The following is a 23309-nucleotide window of genomic DNA, read 5'->3' as shown; positions in this document are numbered from 1 at the left end:
GAGATAATGGGGGGCGCATTAAAAAAAAAGAAGAAAAAAAAAATCAGCCAATAGAAATCCTTTAAAAACCCATCTTTTATACTATGTAGATATTAATCGGCCTTTGTTCCAGAGATTCATGAAAAAAAATGACGTTTCTACTCTATAAACGTGGGGCTACATTTCAGGAAGATTAATTTCACAAAGAATTTCAGAAGGAATTAATTTCACCCTCGACAATCAATACAAATTTACATAGTATGGATACTACAAATTTACCAATATCTAAAAGTAAAAGTTTCTGAAGAAAAGAAACTATTTAGTTTGTATTTATTTTTTGTACAAATTTCCATTTATTTTATCTTTAGAGTAAGATTGAATGCATTTAATTATTTTTCATAAGCTTTTTAACATATGAATATGAATATATGAATAAGATTAATCACAATAGAAATTAAGTTGATGAGTGGAGTGGATAGAGAGTAATTAAATGTTGTACAAATCATGGAGGGTCTCATATGCATCAAATTCTCTCAAATCCATCAGCCAATCAGAAGTCAAAGAAAAACCCAACTTTTATACTATGTAGATACGAATTTGTCGAATACAATAGTTGTAAACTTTGAACAACAATGGGAGTGGAGAGAGAAAACGACGATGTAGATTTTGAGGTGAGCCTTCCTGGACAACGTTATCATTCAAAAGATGCTCCCTACAATTTTAGGAATTCCGTCGATCCCAGATTTTCCAAAAGTTTGATCGATTTGTTTTTCGTATCTGATGAATTGTAAGTTTTCAATCCTACTTTTCTCAAACCCTAATTTTTGTATCGTTAGATTAATTTGTTATTTTATGTATCAGCTGATGTGTATGGATTATTTTTTACTGCTTTAATCATACTTTTCTGGAACCCAAAATTTCCCCCCTTTTCGAAACCCTAATTTTTTGTTCGTGATTTGTTCAATTTTTTATGTTCAGATTAATTTCCTGTATTTTTTTATCACCTGATGTGTTTTTTTGTTGCTGTTTGAATCATTCATTTCCAAAACCCTAATTTTTCAATATTTATCATCATGTTTTAATCATACTTTTTGAAACCCTAATTTTTCAATATTTTCTATCATCAGCTCCGATTCGGATGCAGAAGAGCCACGGGGACCGGTGGAACTCATCAAACCGACGAAAAAGACGAAGGAGAAGAAGATGAAGAAGAGGTATTTTATCTAATTAAGTAATTTTTTATTAGAATCTTGTGTATAAAACACCAGTTTGAAGTTCTGAGTAGTTTGTGTTTGATTAATCTTACACAGGAAGTTGGAAGGCACCTCTGGAGATTCTAAGCCCGAAACCGGGTAACTAATTGATATTCCCTTTGTGATAGGATCCTTCTGTATATATAAATACATAATTACAACACTTTGTTTGAATGGTTGATGCTTTCGCTTTTTTACTAGTTTGTTTTAACTCATTTGACTTTGTTCTCCAAATTAAATTTTCATTCGGGAGGGAATATTCGATTCATTTATGATATGTTACAGCAAATTTATTTTTGTTTTTGTCGTCTTTAGATGGACTCATTCTATAATTTGTGAACAGGTGTGGAGTTATAAAGTCGGGTCCGGGGGTGAGATCCAAGGAGGCGCATGCTAAGCTCAATATCAATCTTACTTTCAAGTATGTACATTAACCCTCCTCGCAGCACTTATTTTCTGTAGCCGTATCTTCTCAACCCACCAATTGAACTTTTGATTGATTGATGCTTTCACTTTTTGTACGAGATGGGAGTATTTCATTTATTTTGAATGATTGATGCCTTCCCCTTTATACTAGGTTGTAGTCCAACTTTTAACTAGGAAGGGACTAGTTCATTCATTTATTTTGATAAATGTAGTAAAATGAGCAGAATGGAAGGAATGTTATTATATTAGGCAATAATTGTTGCAGTCAATCTAGTTTCATTTCCGTGTCTTTAGATGGACTCGTACTATAATTTGTGAACAGATGCGAAGATATAGAGTTGGGTTCGACGGAGATTTCTAAGGAGGAGCTTGCAAGGCTGCGTTATAAGAATAATACTCCTTTCAAGTACGTACATTCACCTAACCACCGAACATTTAATTTCTGTAGTCATATCTTCTTATGGGTCAACCCCATTCAACTTTCTTTGTCGTGTTGAACACAAGGAAGGAAAAGGTTGCTTTTTCAAACATCCGAACGCCCTACCCCTATCTTCCCGAGGCAGATGGTTCATGCTGTTGTTGACTTGTTGCTCCTGCTGTATCTTCTTAAAACCATTGCGTTCTTGCCTTTACTTTGCTTTTGGAGCTTGTGGAATCCCTGCATATTTATCACTTTCTTTTAATGAATGCCTTTCAGACAGCGCCATAGAGAGATGTTGAAGAAGGATAGGAAGGATTGGGAGGCTAATAAGGAACGGATATTTCGTGACCGGGATATTCGTTGTGCAAAAAAAGAGAGAATTCTACAACAAGAAACACGTATGTTTGTATTATTTTATGCTTATTCTTTTTCTAGTTTGCTCCTTGTTCCGGGGATTTTCCGGCCCATATTTGTTTTATCAATTGTTTGATCAGCTCTTTTTTTTTTTTTTGTTCGAGGTAATCGATTATATAATTGTTGAAACCCTCGGAAGCTATCTTTGCAATGTTTGATGGACTTCACTATCATTGCAACTTCAGAGCTGAGCGTGAATGTGTAATCAATTCTGGAAGACGCCCCTCACCTAAACTCTTCTTTGCCAAGTTACTTAATCAACTTGATCTTTGATTCTGTCAAGACTGTGTTATCTTGGATAACCCCGATCCTTGTAAGTATCTCGAAATTTTCTATGAGCTTTTTATTATTGCTATAGTGCTACCTTATGTCTCTTGCTCAGTGGCTGCTTTTGCGAATGCATTTTCTTCCTCCTAATGGTATATAGCTAGACTGATTATACGTGCCAAGGATTAGTAAATCTTGCTTAAAATTTCTTCCCATCATTTAGATTTCTTAAACTCATGAAATAATGGGCAATTGCATTCATTACACGTAGATGGTAAACAAAGAATATACATGACACATGATTAAAGAACCGACTTGAAATGTTTCGATTCGATTACCTATGTATTCCGGATATAATTATGTTGTTAACGCGTTGTTCTCACATGTAAATCTGCCTAGTATGGAGTATAAGTTTTGGTGATAGATGGCATGGAAAATATGTGTCTGCTTGTATTGTGCTTCTCTACGAGATAATACATGAGGTTTGAAGCAGTCATCAGTCATCACACGTGGCTGGTAAACAGCAATATATACGAAACATGATTAAAGAACTGACTCGAAATGTTTCAGTTCAGTTATCCATGTTTTCCGGATTTAATTATGGTGTTAACGCATTGTACTCGCATGTAAATCTGCCTAATATAAGTTTTGGTGATATATGGTATGGAAAATATGTGGTCTCCTTGTATTGTGCTTCACATGTAAATCTGCCTAGTATAAGTTTTGGTGATATATGGTTTTCCCTAGTTATACTTGATTACGAGACCATTCATATTTATTTCCCAGTTTTATTCTTTGATCAATCCCACATGATTGTTTAACTTTATATGTTCAGGTTACCGTTTTCCCCGTGGCTGTAAAATATGTCCAGATCTGTTGTGGCATCCTGTCAACTACGTAAGTAATAGTTGGATTCCGGAGAAATGAGAGGGTGATATCTTTGCTTGATTCCTTGCAAATGACGTGGTTGGAGGTGAACTTGTATTATATAGACTTAATTAGCAGGGTAAAAGTCTGACTTATATTATATTATGACTTTTAATGTTGGTTCCTCGTGAAACCTGTCAAGTGTTAACTGTATTAAGTTTGGTTGAGACTTTCTTAAAGTTCTGATGATTTTAAACATGAGACTGCTTGTTTTTTGCTCTTATGTATGATGAGACTGCTTGTTGTGTGATCATCTGTGCGCATTAGTGTTCCTTCCTTGAGTAGTTTTAGTGACCATGGTCCTTAGCTACTACTGCATTTTTCGGCATTTTGTCGTACTTTACCTTTCTGTGTAATCAATATCAAGCATCTTCAAGAATTCCTCCCTCTACTAGCAGTTGCCTTATGTTATGAGACAAATTAAGTCCCATCATATGGCTATTTGAAACATAATTCTCACCATTGTCTTATCTTTATTTTCACCATATAGTTAAACTCTACTTCGGCTTTTAAAATAGTTTTAATCTCTATTCTCTATTTAAATTTTAAGTTTTAAGTTTTTATAAAAGAAATCCGGACTTCTATTTTAAAACCTATAAGTTCACCTTTGACTTTGTATTATGTTTTGCTTTCCCTTTTGTTTTTCATTTTTCCCTTTTGTTTTTTCTCGCATTGTAAAGTGTGCGTTCACCCATTGATAGTGCTAGAGGATGATTCATGTCAGCCGACCCGAAATCATTTTGGGGCAAGGCTCTGATGTTGTTGTTGTAAACAAAATTATTCCCTTTAATTTCTGATTACAATTATGCTCAAAGAATTTAAAATGTTTTTTTATTTGTATTAACATTATTAAAATAATACTAATACTTTTTTCATAACTTTATTTATATATTGTTTTCGAAATAGTCGAATAACATTTAACAGTTGTTTTTTTTTCCTTTAGCAATAAGCCAAACATTTTTTTTCATAACTTTCTTTTGTTTTTTAAAACCTATATATTGTGTAGGACGTCTTGATCTGATGGGCGGCTCAACGATATTAACTCCGTTTACAGTCCTGTTATGCCATGACGCAATCGTCCTACACCTCCTACGAACTACCCGATAATTTTACGCCATTGTCTGAAATTATTAACCCAACACACTCATTACAAAAAAGAAAGACTAAAAGATAAGCCAAATACGGTGTTACATTGGGTTTAAGCAAACAAAAAGATATGAACTTTGAGCGTAGATCTACAACAACAAATCAAATATCTTCCCTCTAATTTAGTTGTTATTACTACAAAAAATTAATTTAATTTTTGGTTTAAAAAACCCACCAAAAATAACAACTACACTTAATAATATAATAAGCAATAATTGTAAACAAACATTTTGGGTTTAAGAAAAACCCCAACCTTTTAAACTAACACCAATAAATGAGGAAGGATTTGTGAGAAATAAATATACAAAATTACTACAGTACAAAGCAAGTGCATATCTTCAACACCAAAAAAACACGCAAAAGATACTAACATTGTATTGTATGCATAACCAAAATTTAGATCTACATAAATTACATAAATGTAGAAGAAGTTTAGTTATTATTATAAAAAAAATTTACAAAAGATAAATTGTAAGGTTAAATAAACTTACAAAACTTGGGTGAAGGAATAGGTGAACCTATAAATTCTTCCTCCTTTTGTCTCTCAATGAAATGTTCACATATATTTTATACACAAATATAAGGTAGGATAGAGGGGAGGTGTAAGAAGTGAGACGAGATATAATAAATAAACCGTCTTAAATAAAAATCTGATTTTGTTTAACTTTGAGACGGGATATAGTAAATAAAAATATGAATTTGTTTAAGTGAGACGGGATATAATAAATAAAAATATGAATTTGTTTAAGTGAGACGGGATATAATAAATAAACCCGCCTTTTAAATAAAAAACTAGTTTTAAACCCGTGTAAAAAATGCACGGTTTGTAAGAACAGACGTTATCATTGAATATAGGAGCATATAAATAAGATTCAATATCATGACATTATAAATAGTCGCAGTGGAGTATCTAGTTGAGGATCAATATGAATACACGCAGGTGATGATACTCGCTTGCCTGTCGCCTCATTGAGCTAATATATAAGATATGAATATTAGGTAATATACAGTCATTTTATTTTAGTTACTTCCATTTTTTTTTTCAAAAACGTCTACTTACAATAAAATTTAACATGGTAAAGGCGAATATTGAATAAAACTAATTCAACATGTTAAATACAAATAATGACAATATAAATATTTAAGATGAAAATAATTATGTTTTTAATAGAGTTATTAATAATTAAAAAAAACATTAAAAGAAATAACCCGTTTAACAAATAATTGGGTCGAGAAGTAATAAATTATAAAATGATAGCCTAACTACAAATTTTAAAATCGCATCCCCTAAACCCGACCAAACCTAATAAACGTCTTAAGCGACCCTACTAACTCCAACGCTCATAAGTCATATCAGTCACTACTCACTCTCATTTCACCCTCTTCTAATTTGTGACTTTTCCATCTCCATGTATTCAACCCAAAATAACCATAAATATGTATCCTGCTCTTTATTTTATTTTGTAGATAAACAAATCAAACATTGATTTAGTTAGATTTTTTCAAGATTAGATGTTCTAGTTGTTGTATTTTTCATGTAAAATTCGTTTTGTACACGGGTCTAGTTACTTTTATTTCGTTTTGTACACGAATCTAGTTACTTTCTACAAATGGAGTAATTGTTTAAGAAAGATTATAATTTTAGATTATATGAGATCCAAATTTATTTGTAGAGCATATGTTTTTGCAGTTATTTACACGTTGTCGTTTCATTTGAGATTTACATTTTGTTTATTTACCATACTTTATCAAATTCAAAGTATTTTTTTATGTTTTATATTCAAATTTGACATTTTTTCTGAAATTGTACCAAATAGTTCCATATATTTACATCTAATTATTTTCATTCAATACAAATGTCATATCTGTATATTTATTTTGTTAAATTTGTGATGTGGGAGTATAACAATCATGCTAATTTTTTTTGTTTGATTTACACAATGAATTTGACTACTAATTCCGAATGATTAATCAGTATGCATTTTTCACATTTTATTTATCCAGCTTAGAAGTAGGGGGAGATTATTTGAATTTTTTTAAAAAAAAATTAATTGTAATTTATTAATGTGTAATTGTATAATACATGGTTTTATATTATTTTGTGTAAATGCGTAATCTTAATTGTTGTTGCGGAATCCCTACCGTGTACAAATAGGGGTATCACTTCAACGACCAGTTAAAAGGACAGCCAAATTTAACCATCAATATTTGAGCTTTGGTAGACATTTAATAGTCTTTTCTAGGTTGGCGCTCTGGATTTGAAAGGGGTGATCTCTTTCCCGTTCTCCCAGGTATTCAGGAAGTAGGCAAAGAAAGAGGTTGTATTGCTATGCTATTTACAAGTTACAACAATTTTCATTGGTACCTTCTTGTTTTCATGAGGGTTTACAAGAGCGTTTGTCCTAGGCAGCCGAATATAAAACTATAGTTGATTAGGATATCTTTTGTAGAGATGCTTCTAATGTTTTAACTATGCAATATATACTTACTATTCATATCTTGTCATATGAGGCATGTGACAGAAGGGTATAAGACAAAATTGAGCCATTTTTTGAGGGAGCATGGGATTTCTCGACTGTCATGTTCTTTCTTCTTCTTCATCATTCTCTTTTATGGCGAGTTCCCTTCAACTTTCCCCTCTTTTCTTTACTTTTGGTGGATCGGTTATTGGTTGCTTGTTCTATTGTTTGTCGTCCTATTTTTCATTTTTTTTTAAAAAATTGTATGTCGGGATGTGGATTTGCATGCCGGATTTCTGGGGTTTTTATACGCGTTACTGTAGCCGCCTAATTTCTGAGTTTTTTTGACGCGTTACTATAGCTGGCTGATTTTTTTTTTTTTTTTTTTTTTTTTTGTGTGGAGGTGTTACTGTAGCGTGCGCAACTTATTACTTGATTCATAGTTGATTCATAGTTGCACTTTGGTATGTATCTGTATCCTCCTTTCTCATTTTTGTTTTTGGGTTTTAAAAGTTTGTATGCCGGGATGCTATTATTCCAATTTAATGTCCGGATTTTATTGATACTTATATTTCCTTTTTCAGGGACGATCCTACAAGAAATCAACCGAACAAGGTAAATTATTTGTTAGTGTGGTTTATGAATTAAGATGTCTAGGTTGAGGGTTATTAATCAAGTCGATCAATTTCTCCGAGGGCCATTAATTGTCCAGCAATTTTTTGTCATTTTTTTACGAGTTTTTTTTATTTTTATTTTCTCTGTGTATGCTTGGTTGATTATAATTGCACGTTAGTCTGACCAACCTTTCAAATCTCGTCTTTTCATTGAATTTTGAGCATATTTTTCAAGTTGATACGAATCCTATATTTTCCCTTCAAATTCAGTTTTAAATAGAAATTTCAATGGAGTACATAAATTATAAAGATTTGACATATGGAAAGGCAGTTCAATATTTATGTTGACAAGAATAGAGGATGTTATGAAAATTGTTCCTAAAATATTACCGGACGATGCAGGAGTTAGAGAAGATAAAAGGTAGCTGAGGAATTAATCGTCGATTGCTTTAGGGGTGGTCTCACAGTTGAGAGGAATGGTTTTATGGTTAAGAATACTGTTTTATATACAATGCTCGTTGGCTGATTTTATGTACTTGCTTAAACTTCCAGGAGTTCGGCATTTCAGGATTTGAGCTCTTTGTTGTACTTCAATGTTTCATACAATTATTTTTCTTATTGTTCATCCATCATAAGTTCATAGTCTCGGACCAAGGCTTCAATATATACTCCATATTTGATTTTGCAGTATACTTGTTCCTTTGTACAGAACACAACAAAATAATGATTTGTATTGTGAAGAACCATCCTCTTGCTCTTTTTAGATCATGAATGCAATTTTGAATGTTTATTTATTTGATGTTTCAAATGACATGTTTTTTACCGATCAAGGTAACTGGTTTCCCCCGACTTACTTCCAGTTAGAATTACACCAAATTGGGGCACCGCGCCCGCAACAGCTAGTTTATAAAAAATAATAATTATAGACATCGGATTTTTGCAAAAAAATCGATGTCCATTGATCAAATAGACATCGGTTTTCCTAAAAATCCGATGTCCACTCCATTGATCAAATAGGCATCGACTTTCCTAAAAATTCGATGTGCAAATTTTAATGGACATCGGTTTAAAATCCGATGTCCATTAATCCACAATGGACATGACCAAACTCTACATCGGCTGTGTATCCGATGTCCATATAGCGAAAAGTCCGATGTCCATCACAAGTTTTGTAGTAGTGGCAAGTAGTGAAATGTTATTGGTATTGTTTCATTAATAAAAGTAAAATATTAATATCGGGAGTAGTGAATTTGTCTCAAAATTTATTTCAAAGTAATTTTAGGATATGTTATTAAATATATATTAGTGATAAATTTATGGGTTATGCAACTTTAAGTAATTTTATTTAATGAAAAAAAAATTAATGGTGTGGTGAGTATAGGTAGCCCGGGCGAAGCCGAGCACCAATACTAGTTAACTCCGAAATAAGGAGCTTTTGTTTTTTTTTTTTTTTTGGTATACATTGAGAATTAATAAAATCGAAGCTTAAGCTTCATGAATCAGGAGGCAAGTTACTAAACCACCAATCTTTGTAAAGTGTATTATTTGTATGTGTTTGCTGCTGTAAACTCTGTTGGACCTTCTCCTTCTCTGAAAACAACTCAAATTTTGTTTCAGAGATTTGTTGGAGGGAAGCTTTAGCCTACGCCAGTGATACAAGGCTCAAGTTGCGCAGATTGAAGGCGGGCAGGGGGTGCCGAGTTACCGGATACTCCCACCTCCTCACTCAGGGCCGGGCTCGGTGTGACTCGCAATCACAGAGAAATACTCCTACACTGCAACCGTGTTGGTATGCCCTACCGAGGATAATAGAATGCACTACCGACCTGTTGGATACCGTTACATTTTAGGGACTACATCTATTTGACGTATTATTATCAGGTCATTTAAATAGGCATCGTTGGGTAAATTTGGTTAGAATCTTGTTCCTTTGTGTTGGCTACACTACTCCGTATTTGTTACTACATAAAAACCTTCATCGAGATGACGGAGTTTGGATGGCAGGATACGATCATACGACGGATTTGTCTGACATGGTTACTTATTCATATTGAGATCAGAGATTTTTGGGTAATTGATTTCCTTGAAAAACAGTTTCAGCGAGCAGAAGATCCAGATTGTAGACATTACATGGTAAGGACTAAGGAGTACACTCGGGTGGATGAAACGGTTTTGACAGTAAATTTTAGGAGTTTCGAAAAGTAGATCTTACATTATGAAGGAAAAGAGAAAAGTGGGATAATATACGAGTCAAAAACCAAAACTCAAACAAAATTTGCAGTCACAGAGTTCGAGGTTAATTATCGGCGGTAAGATAAGACACGACAACTGTGATGTCGTCAAGCTTGCCTCCAATATAACTCAAGCCAGCATCATGTGCAGCTGCAGAAAATGGCGACTTCCGGTGGCAATCCTGAGCTTTTTGTTGTGCTATGTTGGCTATATTTTGTGCTGTAATTTGTGGCTCAACACCTTCTTTCATTGCTTCAACCACCAAAGCAGCAATCTCATTATCGAACATGTTGTCAAATAATCCATCAGTGCCAGCAACTAAGACATCCCCTGGAGCAACTGGAAATGTGAAGACCTGTGTAAATCCAGCAATACCCTCTATCAAAACAATCCTCCCTATAAAGATAGGATCGCACCTTGAACTGAATCATTTGTATGCGAAAAAGCTTGTTGAAAATGAGGTTGACATTGTTTCCGATATTTGAATCAGGCAGAATTTAGGAACTCGGACCCATTCCCCAAAAGTAACCAAACATGGAACCCTGCAACGCTGGATAACAGTGCGATAGACTATGCACAGAAATCGCACAACTAAAAACCCAGGTACAACTACAAGGCAAAGCTGTAGAAATTCATATATCCCTTGCATAACACAGGGCTCCAAAAAAACCAGGTTGAAGAAATAAACTTTGAAGTCTCAAGGCTAGCACAGTAGAGAAATGCATTTAATTATAGTGCGCTCCTTTTAACCGCATCGACACAAGATCCAACTATGGGTGAATAACTGAATATTCTACACGTTTTTATACTGCTCCAACTTCTTAAAATACTCAGAACTTGGGTGACAGAATGGTATCTTACTTTGTAGCCTAGAGTCATAGACGATAGTCTCAGCAAGCTCTATCTCAAGTTTGCAACACCTATAGATCTAAAGTCTTAAGAAGCATGAAAACGAGACGCTTGCTGTAAGAAAATATAAATATAATCTCTTAATCTCACATGATCCAGTTAGGTACTTGACTACTAGTGCACTATTATCAGAGTCTGTATTCTTTCTATTCTGCTTTTCTAACAGCCTCTTTTTTATTATCGTTTCTCTTCCCTCTGTGCGTTCACTCTGAAAATGAAATATCTAAGGCTTTTGTAGAATGTGCCATACAAAGTGAGACACTGAAAAGCAAATTTTTCAGAAACAAAAAGAGAGCCATTAATTGAAAATTTGTACAAGATTTTAAGTCGATAACAATCCGTGGCAATTCTAGGAATTAGACGAAAGGGGTGCAAAGTTAAATCAACTAAAAGACATTTAGTAAGAGGCGAACGTTAAATTCGAACAATAGGGGTTTTGAGTCTAAATAAGAGAATTAATTAGGCTAGCGAAATTTATACTAGTAATTTATAAGTCGATGAGTCAATCCTATAATATGAGACTATGAGGCCGGCCCAAAAGAAATACTCCGTATAGTCCAAAAGATTTCTACTTGCATGTATGAAGAGGCCCACTTTTTACTACGATATGAGTCAATAAAAGCGAACACAAAATGTGTAGTCTAACAATCGAACTTGAGAACTCGTGAGTCGTGACCCAGGTTTATTACTAATCCCTAGAAGCCTAGACTCCCTACCACCACTTAACAGAGACTATCTTACTGATCCTTAATTACATAAATTATATTAATATCAGATTCAGAGGGAGCGCAGGTGGATCCCATACACCCTCTTGGAATGACAGTATATTTATCAAAAGTACCCTATCAAAAGGTCACTTATATTCTCCTTAAGTACAAGCAATCACATGAAAGTACACAATGGCAAATGAAAATTATGCAAAGAAGTATACCTGACCCGAACTGGGTGAATCCCCTTCACTGCCACTTGCCAACTGATACGGAAAATTGAAACCATACTGCTGTACAGGGGACCGAAAAACGGTACTTCCATCTCTTATTACTATGAATGCACTATCACCAAGATTAATTGCATTTATTCCCTGCCAAAAGTAATAAACTGGTGAGCCTCTGACAACAACAGTTGATAACATATTCAGAGATGTTATACGCATAGAGACCCAAGAAGAGACAAAACAAGCATAGAAAACAGACTAAGGAAAGCCACATAAATTTGCAAGTCGTAGAGTTGGTAACATATTCAACAACACTGCCAGCCGAAACCTACAGAAATAAAAACACCCTCAGTTTCGTAATAATCATGCTAATTTACTCTCTGGTTCAATGTTTACCGCAAACTTAATACCAAAATGTGTAGGTATTTTGTATTCTTGTTAAACAACACTGATTACAGTAACCAGAAATTCAAAATGTAAGCTTCATCATTCTAAAGTACTCTTAATATATTAATTTATTAGAAACCTTAGAGTAGAAATATGTGGTAAAGATGACAGGGTTTGATTACCAAAGAAAAAATAAGGTCAATTAATTTGACATGGACGTAGAGTAAAATAAAGGCGTAAGGTGCTTCACAAGGATGTCGCAGAATGTAATATTTACTAATCGTATAATGTTACGTCCATATGTCAGGTAAAAGATTTACTAATTCTATATTTTGTTACTATCGCACTTCAGTTATAAGATTTACTAATCCTATTTTATGTTACTTCCACACTGCAGTTTAGTTGGTGTCGTTTGTATCCAGCACTTTGAGAGTCTGATAAGCAGAGTCCTTTGACATAAACCAGTGCGAAAGGAGACATAGTACTCCCCTGTCCATAGTTTTAGATATTGGCCGTGACACCAACGCGACCAAGTTATAAGGGTTTTGGAGTTTAGGCGATCACATTTTACCGTATTTTAAGGCAATATTGACCTCATTTAGCGAAAATGCGAGATTAGGTGCGACAGGCAATACCGTGACTGCAAGCAAAACTGCGATTCAGAACTATGCCTCCATTCTACTTAATCGTCCCCTTCCTAAATATAGAGATAAAGAAGGTTCGAAAAGATGAGAGGATCAATGAGTATAGACTCCTATAGAGTATCATTGATAACTAGATCAATGTTCCAAGAAGGGAAGCTAAACACACCAAGGAGAGGGATAGCCAAGTGATAAAATCCGTAAGTCAAAAGTAAAGCAACTTACACTAAGGGTGATACGATGCACTATAATCCCCAACTAGAAAATCCAACTCATTTTACTTCTCGAGCATCCTCACGCAAATCTACAACACTACTCCAAAGAACTTCCTCAACCTCAAACACCGTCAAACTCCACTTACAAATTAATCCTCGAGACATTGGTATTCACCACAATTGTAACTTTCGATTTCCAATCAATGAGTTCCTTCAAACGTTTTTTTACAAATATCCAGACCAAAGCTACTCACAAAGAATGATCCCAGACAAGCATCGACTAGTATTGACATTCTCCCATCACGCCACAATCCTCAAATGATGATCCACAGTCAAGAATCCTTACTAAGTTTTATCAACCCAAATTCCAGCATGTCTACACCCAAAACCACAAGCACAAATGATCACAATTAAAAAACAAAAATCTTTACCAACCTCAAGGCAATGAAACCACCGTTCAGGTTATCCAGCCCCACTTAACTCGGATTTTTGCGGTCTTATCTTACAACAACATTTCACATGCCCAGATTACTACACCAAAATATCGTAAAGTAAGGCCTCTATAGTTGACATTAAACTCTCTCCTATAAGGGCTTTGAAGTGAATATTAGAACTCTCGACCAAAGTGATCGAGTCTCCCTCACAAATGAACCTCAAGGTAGCACTTAAACCACCAGCCTGGAAATGGCGCAGATCCTATATTACTCCTAGTTAAGTAACAACTAACATTTGATCCCAATTCACTGCTATTATCTAGCTATCTTCTCTTAATAAAAGGTTAATAATTTTAATTTTCACGGCATTTTCTTAAATCGAACTTTTTAGTCAAACGGAAAACCATAGGACTGGAAGGAGTAATAGATACAAAGTGATCATGATACAAACAAGTCAAAAGTACCATGGCAGTCAATGTCCCTCATTTATGGAAAAGATAGACTGCACATAAATTCAGAGGAATTCATACACAAAAGCAAACACAATAATCATCAATCATAGTAAAAATATTTACCTATTACTGATAGGATCATAACATAGAAAATGTACCAACCTGATCTGTAAGAGCGACAATACATGCTGTTGAGGAACCCATAATGTTGGTGTTAGCGTGAGCTTTTACCAGAACATTCGCTGGGTCAACTGAACCCTTGGACTCTTCTTTAATAGCAATTACAGAGTTGGACATGAGTAGCCGAGCATAAAATCCGGCATCAATGCCAACCTCTGCCCAACCTCCAACACCATCTGCGACTCCAATAACTTGTTTTTCTTCACAAATGAAGTGAGCATCCTCCCCACCAGTTTTCAATTTTTCAGGATGAGGCAGGTAACATGAGCCTGAATTGAGCTTCAAATTTCTCGTACCCACATGTTTACTTCAATCAACAGCAGAAAATCCAATTAATTCAAACCATCTAAATACTGTTGTTTTTTACTATTTTTTTTTTTCATTGAGCAAACAGCCTATGAATATCTTATGTTAGATTTTAAAGCATGAAGTATGTCCGTAATCATTACTCCATAATGGCAATTAATTAAGAGTATATTTTAGATGTATGAGATTGCTATCCTTTTGAATAAGCTAATAATATCAGAGCACAACCAATTCTACAACAGCCAAATTACGACACCAAACAACATACCTAGCTGAAGAATCAACAGAATGCTCGTCTCTAACAGAAATGTCAAGTGGGGCATCAGCAGCCGCAGCAGGAGCATTACTAGAAGAACAAGACACATGATAATGCCTTGAGCATTGTCCAATGAACAACCTAGAATAGCGACCCTTGTGAGCAACAACCCTTTGGACACCTTGATTCCCCAAACTAATATCACAAACTACGCACCTAGAATCGCGGCCCCTATGAGCAACAACCTTTGGGATATCACCAGATAACAACCTAGAATCGCAACTCCTGTGAGCAACAACCCTTGCAAGAGTTGCAACACCTTGATTCCCCAAACTAATATCGCCAAAGAACGCCGCAGCTGGCTTTGCAAAATTCCCAACATTCCCATACCCCCTCTCATGAACGTTACAAAAAGACGATGAACTAGGGTTTATCACTGGAACCTTATTATTCCTATACCTCAAAAAATTACCTCTTTTACTAAAAATTTGAGCATCCTGCTCCAAAGATTTAACCTGCCTAATTACAGCTCTTTGAAAAGAATTACTGCAGGCATTGTTAAGCTTCGATATAGAAATCAATTGCATCTTTCAAACCCTAAATTTAACAACTTCGCTAACTAATTAACTATAATAACAGAAACTATATCAATAATTGATTCAAAAAAAAAAAAAAAAACTATATAAATAATAATTTCGACAATTCTTCAACTTCAACAGTTTAATAAGATTACAAATTACATGTATCAAAGCTAATTAAGAACACCTTGAAATGTTGAAAATTTAGAAAATGAACTTACGAATTACGGTAGTATGAGGTTATGAGCAAGGAAGGCGGAGTGTTTTTGGATAATTTTTGAACGGAAAATTAATTTGATGGATGCCAAGTTTTGGGTTAGAGGATGAATGAGGCCCGCTTGTTTGTGGATTGATCGATGGGCCGAACGGGTGATTCACATTTTTATATGTTTGATCATATTTTCATTACAGTCCGTCTCATTATAGACGGATAGTGTCCTATCTGTCTATAATGAGAATTTGTGTTTTCATTAATAGGTTCCGATTTCATGATAAAACGAGTTCAAATAGAGAATGATTATCAGATATGAATACGATACTAATAGGAACCTAAAATTTTAAGTTGAAAAAGTATTTTGTATAATGATTATCGAATTTTTTATTAATGATTATCAAACTTTTATGCGTCAATTATCATTATCAAAGGTTTATCAAAATAAATTTTATAATTTGTACATTTAAGTAATACATCGTATCTACTAATTTCATATAGAACAACTAGAAAATTATCGAATTGAATGTTTATGTCATAAAATTCAAATTTATCAACGTCAAAATTATTTATTTATTAGTTTTTTTTTTACTCAAAATATACTCCCTCCATTCATATCTAAACACCCATTACTATGCATGAGTAAAGAGGATCTCACGATTCCTTACAATGTATAAGAAACAATAAGTTATTTGAGACTTTGTTTGATTCATCTTTAAGAGTGCAATAAAAATACCAAACTTTTGTATTTCTTATAATGTAAAATTATTAAAACTAACGATGTTTCTGATTTAAAATGTGCATTGACAAGTGTGCAAAAGTCAAATACTCCATTTCAAAAAAAAAACCGTCTTAATTTTAGATTTCTTACAAACTTCTTTTATTTTCTTTAATCAAATATAATTATCATTTTTAATTAAAACGGTCTTAAATAAGAATGGATAAGGAACTAATGTCTTACTATTCCTCTTTGGTTGTTTCCTTGCCTTGAAGAATTCTTCTTGTATATGAACAAATAAAAAATTTGGGGCTCTAACCAAGAAGTTTGACCAATAATGAAAAAAAGTCAAAGTGCATTAAAGCACCGATGCGGCTTTGTACGACTTACACCCTTACTCACATCACAAATTCTTGTTTCAGACGGACACTTTTAGTCTTATTTATTAGACGGATAAAATATTGCCATTTTTTAAGAAAATGTAACCAATTAATTCACAAAATGTTATGACTAGAAGTGTCATTTTTTACTCTGAAAATAATGTGAACAATAGTGGTAACATGTTATCAAAAAATAACAACATTTTATTGTAAAATGATGACATATTACCCGTCTTATTTCGAACCAAAAACAATGATCTTAAGAAAAACGGACCGTACTCACATAGTCACATAGGCAGAGTAGGACAAATTTCTTAATCATGTGATGTTTGTTAAACAATTATATAAACCACAATCGACGTAACGTAAACAAAAAGTACATGATTCTTTGATTCATGTATCATCCAAAAAGGAAGATGCATCATTCTAATATCTAATGTGAATGTGACATAAGCAAATTATATGATAAGCATTGTTAATTATTGTAAAACCTTCGCAAAATTACAAGATCGAGTGATAAGAGTATCACTCGCCTACGCCTTTCTAATTACGTACTCCTAATTTAGTCAACCTAATTAGCTAGCTTACTACTTACTGTTAGATAACACAAATTCTCATTTGTGCGAGGCATATTCGTTGCAACTTTGTGACGGGTCAAGTATTACTCATGTAAGGTAGATAAGACAAAAGCAGAATGTCAGGGGAGTAGCAATCTGTTTTGTCTTATTTACCCACATGGTTATTTAATTATTACTTGACTCGTCACAAGAGAGAGTCGCAAGCTTGTGACGGATACTTCTGTCACAAGAGAGACATGTTGTAGATTTAATCATTCGACTAAAGGCCAATAACTTCATATTAAATTATTCGGTAAATACTAGATGCGAAAGCGTACCTGAATATATGACGAAAAGTTGGCCTGAACCGCCTAATGGGAAGCGGAGAGATTAGGTAATTGTGTGCTACCAGAGGTCATAACCCACGTGACTACGGAGTAATATATAGTCTCCTAGTCTAATTGTGTCCATCATGCATTAGCAAACCCACCCAATGAGTATCTACACTTAGATAATAGATTGACTCGTACTTTTTAATAGACTGACTCGTACTTTTTAAGACGTATAAGTAATCAATCAATCAATCAATCAATCAATACTATATATTAAATTCAGAAACCAAAGGATTTCAATGTAATTAAAGAAAGTTATACAAATTAATTATACTATATAGTTTTAAATCAATAGTACCATGTGATGGACCCGATTAATGGATCTCAATGCAAATATTATATAATTTGGGTTAAAATTAAATTATATAAAAGTTTGGTAATTTTCCTAAACATTTGTAAGAGACTAAAACATGGTCAATTTCCTTAAAATAAAATAATTAATTAAGATGGACAATTTCCTTAAAATAAAATAATAATTAATTAAGATGGTCAATTTCAAGGAGACTAAAAAGAGAGAAGATGTTTGGTAATTTTCCTAAATATTTATAGAAGACTAGAAGATGGTCAATTTTCTTAAAATAAAATAATTAATTAGTATAAACATGCACACTTATGGTATTAATTATTATCATCATAAAATTATATATTAAATTTAAAATATATACAATTTTATTAAACTTTATAGTTTATTAGATGTGTAGAAACGTTAATTATTTAACATACACAAATATAATAAGTAGGTTATAAATAGTTCAAGTTAGATTCCATAATATATAATATTGCATAATTCTTTCGATTTGATTTAATGCATATATGTAATATATTTATATAAATATATAATTCTTTTTAAATTGCATGACTGAGTAGTAAAAGTAATTTCGTCAGTAAGAAAAGAATTGTAGTAACATTGGATATAGTTATATGATAGTAATCACTCATTTGAATAGTAAAAGTAACAATATTATCAGCGATATTAGTGAAAGTGATAGAAACAACAACGGGAGTAGTGAAATAATCAATATTAATGCGTCAATAGTGAAAGTAACAATAATTACGGCGGGAGAAGTGAAAGTAACAACGATTACGGACAAGTAGTGAAATGTTATTACTATTGTTTCATTAATAAGAGTAAAATATTAATAACGGAGTAGTGAATTTTCTCAAAATTTATTTCATCGTAATTTTAGGGTATGTTATAGAAAAACATATTAATGAAAAATTTAATGAAAAAAAATAAAAATTTATTGGTTGTAGAGGTAGCCCGGGCGAAGCCGGGCACCAATACTAGTAAACCCATATTGTATACTCCCTCCTATCCATAATAACTCTCCCTCTTTCATTTTTCATCTATTCATATAACTCTCTCATTTTCCTTATTTAGTAAGTTTTATACTTATTTTAATTACTTCACCTCACAACAATACCCCACAATACTCATACTTTATCTTATTTTAATCAACTTACCCACAACAATACTTATTTTAATCATCTTACCCCACAATAATATCTGCCCTCTCTCCAATTACCTTACACCACCACAATACTTTACACTAAAATAACTCTCCCCTTGATGTACGTGCCCTTTTAAAAGGGGAGAGTTATAATGAATAAGAGGGAGTATATCGTACTAGATCACTTTATATTTGAGTTAAACTTAACCGATAGCGCATAATTAAACAAAATTAATAATTTGTCCACATATATTAATATATTGAGACCCATATTTCTTACATTTACTACTTACTAGAGTTACCACCTTTATTTTCAGACACGAAAATTAAGGAATTCAAATACCGTTATTACCTCCCAAATAATAAGCTGATTCAAAGACGAAGTTAAAATACACAAAATTGAAAATGAAAAAGAAGCAACTTTGAGAGTTTGATTATGATCGGGCGGTAGGGTCAGTCACTATGGGTGATCAATAATGTATGATGAGTTTTCATCAATTGTCGATAAATTAGTACTCTGCATTTTTTTTTTCTTACGTCAAAATCAGAAACTGGCAAAGAGCTACCATCCAGACATCCATCACTTGTTGGCTTCGTCTAATAAATGTTCTTTTACATCATCAAAAGCCACACCTTATTACTCCCTATCAATGGATGTTTTTTACTTTTTTTACATAGATATTAAGAATAATATTCTATATCTCTAATTCTCTATCATCTTAGACTTGGCAAATGGATTATTGTGATTGGGTTATTTTTGGTCGGAGGAAAAAATCCACTTGGAGTCATAGAGGTTAGCATACTTTAATTAGCAGGCTAATGCGTATTTATATTAAGTGCTTAGTAATATAATCGCAAAAAGTAAATTTGTAAATTGTTAAAGGATGATTCCTTAACCATCTAACAATTCTTTTTTTAACCTAAACATCAATTGGCAAATTGAAAGTAAAAAAAAAAGATAACAAGTGGGAAAAAGACTGATTGAAAGCAACAACAAAAATATGATGGATCATATCAATATATCAGCCATTAGCACATTATCTTCCAAATATGAAAAAAGCATAATTGACCTTTTGCTCATTTTACAACTTTGGATTCCCTCGAATATCACACTGAATATGACCTACGAGTACAATCTAAATCCTTCCTCTTAAAAACCATCCTTAACCATAATTCTATTTTATTTAAACTAATTATACATCGTCATTTCATTTTCGATTTCCATACTAAACTATTTATTGTTATAGAATAAGATAGAGAAGGAGTGTAAATAGAGAATTAAAGGAGAAAACTCAACCAAGATGTTTATTCATCTTTGACATGAGGATATGTAAAAGAGTAAAATCCGTATGTGAAAAAGCACGACCCTATATAATACATTGAGTCTTCATGTGATAACCCTAATTACATAAAGTATCATAATGGATCACAAAGCCCAATAGACATCCATTTAATACATTTCATAACATTTATAGGACGATCATATAGGAGAGTTACTGTATTACATATATTAGGAGTAACATTTTATTTTAGTAGAAGATCAATTTCATCAACTATAATAAGTTATGTCATAGTTACAAAAGAAATCGAAATCATCTGAATACAAAGTTGTAAATATAATTCTATTGATTAGAGATAATGATAATGTCGTGCAGAAAAATGCTACTAACCATCGCTTTTTTTTTGCTTGAACCTGGGACTCCTGCGAATTTCACCAGGGCTTTTAACCACTAGACTCTACACTTGCGGACAACTTTCATTTTTCTACCTTTAACATATTCTATGCTTTTTTTTAATGAGTTGACCCCTCTCAAGTTTGACTTTTTCATTCGTAATAATCAGAAATTAAACTCGTGACCCCTTGTTTAAGAGATAAAAGTCATTACCACTCAAATCAGCCACCATATTCTATACTTCTCCAGCTAACAAAAGACTCTCATGAGAGGAGAATGTTTGAAAAATTGTTTCATTGGTCATGTTATTCCTAATTTGATCATGAATTCGTGGTAAAATTGCAGAGGATACATTACATGCTTAAAATCAATTCCTTTAAATTGATCTACTGTACTCCCTCCGTTCCAGTGAGATGTTTACACTTCCTTTATTTTGTGAGGGGAAAATAAAGAAAGTGTAAACATATCACTGGAACGGAGGGAGTACTTCTTTCGTTTCAGTCATTTATTTAGTTATTCCACTTTTTCAATCTTTTGCTTACCTTTCTTTTATATTGATAAGTTCTTTGATGAGTAATCTCATCATCCAATTGCATTATTATCTATTTATTATTATTATTAGCGAGTTAACCACAACCGGAAATTTTCACCCTCTCTTGGTCTTTTTGTCGAAAATAAAGATAAACAAATAATCGAAATGAGGGTGGACTCCTTTTCAGCAAGTCTCCCTTGTGACGAACAAACTTGTGATGGATCAAATACTACTTATACGGGTAGATAAGACAAACTAAATTGTTATTTCCTAAATACTCTACTTTTATCTTATCTATCTATATGAATAATACTCAACCTGTCGTAAACTTGCGACGAATATACCCGTCACAAATAAAAAAAATGTGATTTTTTTATCCTGATAAACTTTTGAGTCCACTCACTTATCCACACATGCTCCTTATCTCCTTTTTTTTTTCCATTGTTCGTAAGACCAACTTTTGATTTGGTCCATATACTCCCTCCAATCTTAAAAATGGAGTATTTAAGAAAAGATGGAAAAAATAAGCATAGAGAGGGAAAAAATAAATGAGCCATGTAATTATAGGATAACTTGGTAAAATTATAGGCCAAATAAAGAATCTTACCTTAGATTTAAATCGTTCGTCTATAATAAGTGTTGTTTGTTAGATTTAAATCGTCAGTCCTTTTGAGGGAATAATTTGGTTTGGATGCTATAAAGGAATACTTAATTGAGGCAAATGTGTCAACACAAGCTGACAAATGAACTTAGGAGACAAGCAACAAGTATAGTACCTGTCAAAGAGTAACCACATTAAGGGTTAACAATCAAAGTATATCAGCTTCCGCGCTTGACCGGGTGTCTCTCTTAATCTTAAATTAAATGCAAACTTATCTGATTGATAGTTGGAACATCAATAACTTACTCGTATTTAATTTAGAGCATATTAATTTTAAGTTTCAACCCATGGCTCTCATCTGTTGCGGTCGAATGATTTAAGAGTAAAAACAAGGCAAGATCTTAGTTCGGGATGTCAATGAATCGGTTTTAATATGATCCAAACTCGGTCCAATTTCTTATTGAATCATTGATTTGAATCCTTAACACGATTCATCATTTCGAATGAAATTTTGGCCAGTTTTGTGGATGAAAAATCGTTCAATAACGGATTTGGGAAGTTAAGTCATGTTTTCTCTAACTTCATTTCAGCTCATTTTAGTTCAGCTCAATTTTGTTCAGTGCTCAGCTTCAGCTTGCTTCATTTCATCTCAACTCTTACTTCAGCTCTATTCAATTGAACTCAGCTCCATTAAATTCCGTTCAGACTCTATCAACAGAAAAGAACACGACCTCATAAGAGGTTTGTGTATGTTTAACGTTTCCTTCAGACCGAGTCATCCATACACCGCCTCATAAGAGGTTTGTGTATGTTTAACGTTTCCTTCAGACCGAGTCATCCATACACCGACAAAACATTTTTGTACAGGCAGTCGCGTTTGTATCGAACTCATCAACCAAATTACACAAACACAAATAGTCATTTTGAATTATATGTTGTTGAATGTTGACTATGTTAAAAGTGTGTCCTCAAAAGTGAATAGCTGGGTGGATCGCAGTGTTTGTCTATAACACATTAAAGTTGAGGTGAATAGTGTTTACACAGAGGGACCATTAACATTTAACACCACTGTTAACTTCTGTATTTCTGTTTTCAGCATATATTGTCATAAAAGCAATGAGACTGAGAGAGCCAGAACACTTTACAAATTACTAAATGCAGTAAAATAATGGCAGCAATCAGCAAGCATTAAGATTTAAGACTAGAAAAATATAAATATGATAAGACCTTGATTATAGTACTAATTAAGATAATGGCCCCCTTTTTTCATATACTCCCTCCAAATAACAATGTTTGCCCTATTTCTTTAATATATGGGTGGAGTATTTTATTGAAATGGGGCAAACATAGGTATTGGGAGGGAG

General features: G+C 33.2%; 2 protein-coding genes and 1 long non-coding RNA gene across 3 annotated transcripts; 2 read left to right on the top strand and 1 right to left on the bottom strand.

Annotated features, from left to right (window-relative positions):
* The first annotated feature begins 589 nt into the window (after positions 1 to 589).
* LOC141622048 (uncharacterized) lies at positions 590 to 2910 on the top strand. The gene is made up of 7 exons (XM_074438119.1): positions 590 to 766; positions 1107 to 1193; positions 1290 to 1331; positions 1576 to 1653; positions 1981 to 2064; positions 2356 to 2477; positions 2852 to 2910. Exons 1-7 carry the CDS (start codon positions 612 to 614, stop codon positions 2908 to 2910), a joined length of 627 nt encoding a protein of 208 aa, XP_074294220.1. The 5' UTR covers positions 590 to 611.
* A 4963-nt stretch (positions 2911 to 7873) lies between these two features.
* Positions 7874 to 8593, top strand: LOC141621124 (uncharacterized). The gene is made up of 2 exons (XR_012532108.1): positions 7874 to 7907; positions 8309 to 8593. It is a non-coding gene; the product is annotated as an uncharacterized LOC141621124 (long non-coding RNA).
* A 1471-nt stretch (positions 8594 to 10064) lies between these two features.
* Positions 10065 to 15702, bottom strand: LOC141622156 (putative protein phosphatase 2C 55). The gene is made up of 4 exons (XM_074438214.1): positions 14865 to 15702; positions 14273 to 14597; positions 11979 to 12128; positions 10065 to 10493 (listed from the first exon to the last, which is right to left on the bottom strand). The coding sequence occupies exons 1-4, from the start codon at positions 15437 to 15439 to the stop codon at positions 10203 to 10205; spliced, it is 1341 nt and encodes a 446-aa protein (XP_074294315.1). The 5' UTR covers positions 15440 to 15702; the 3' UTR covers positions 10065 to 10202.
* Positions 15703 to 23309: the final 7607 nt, after the last annotated feature.

This window comes from Silene latifolia, chromosome X, assembly GCF_048544455.1.
Source record: "Silene latifolia isolate original U9 population chromosome X, ASM4854445v1, whole genome shotgun sequence".
NCBI classification, from domain to species: Eukaryota; Viridiplantae; Streptophyta; class Magnoliopsida; order Caryophyllales; family Caryophyllaceae; genus Silene; species Silene latifolia.
Note: the sequence above shows the minus strand (reverse complement) of the source record. Positions and strands in the feature narration are given on the sequence as shown.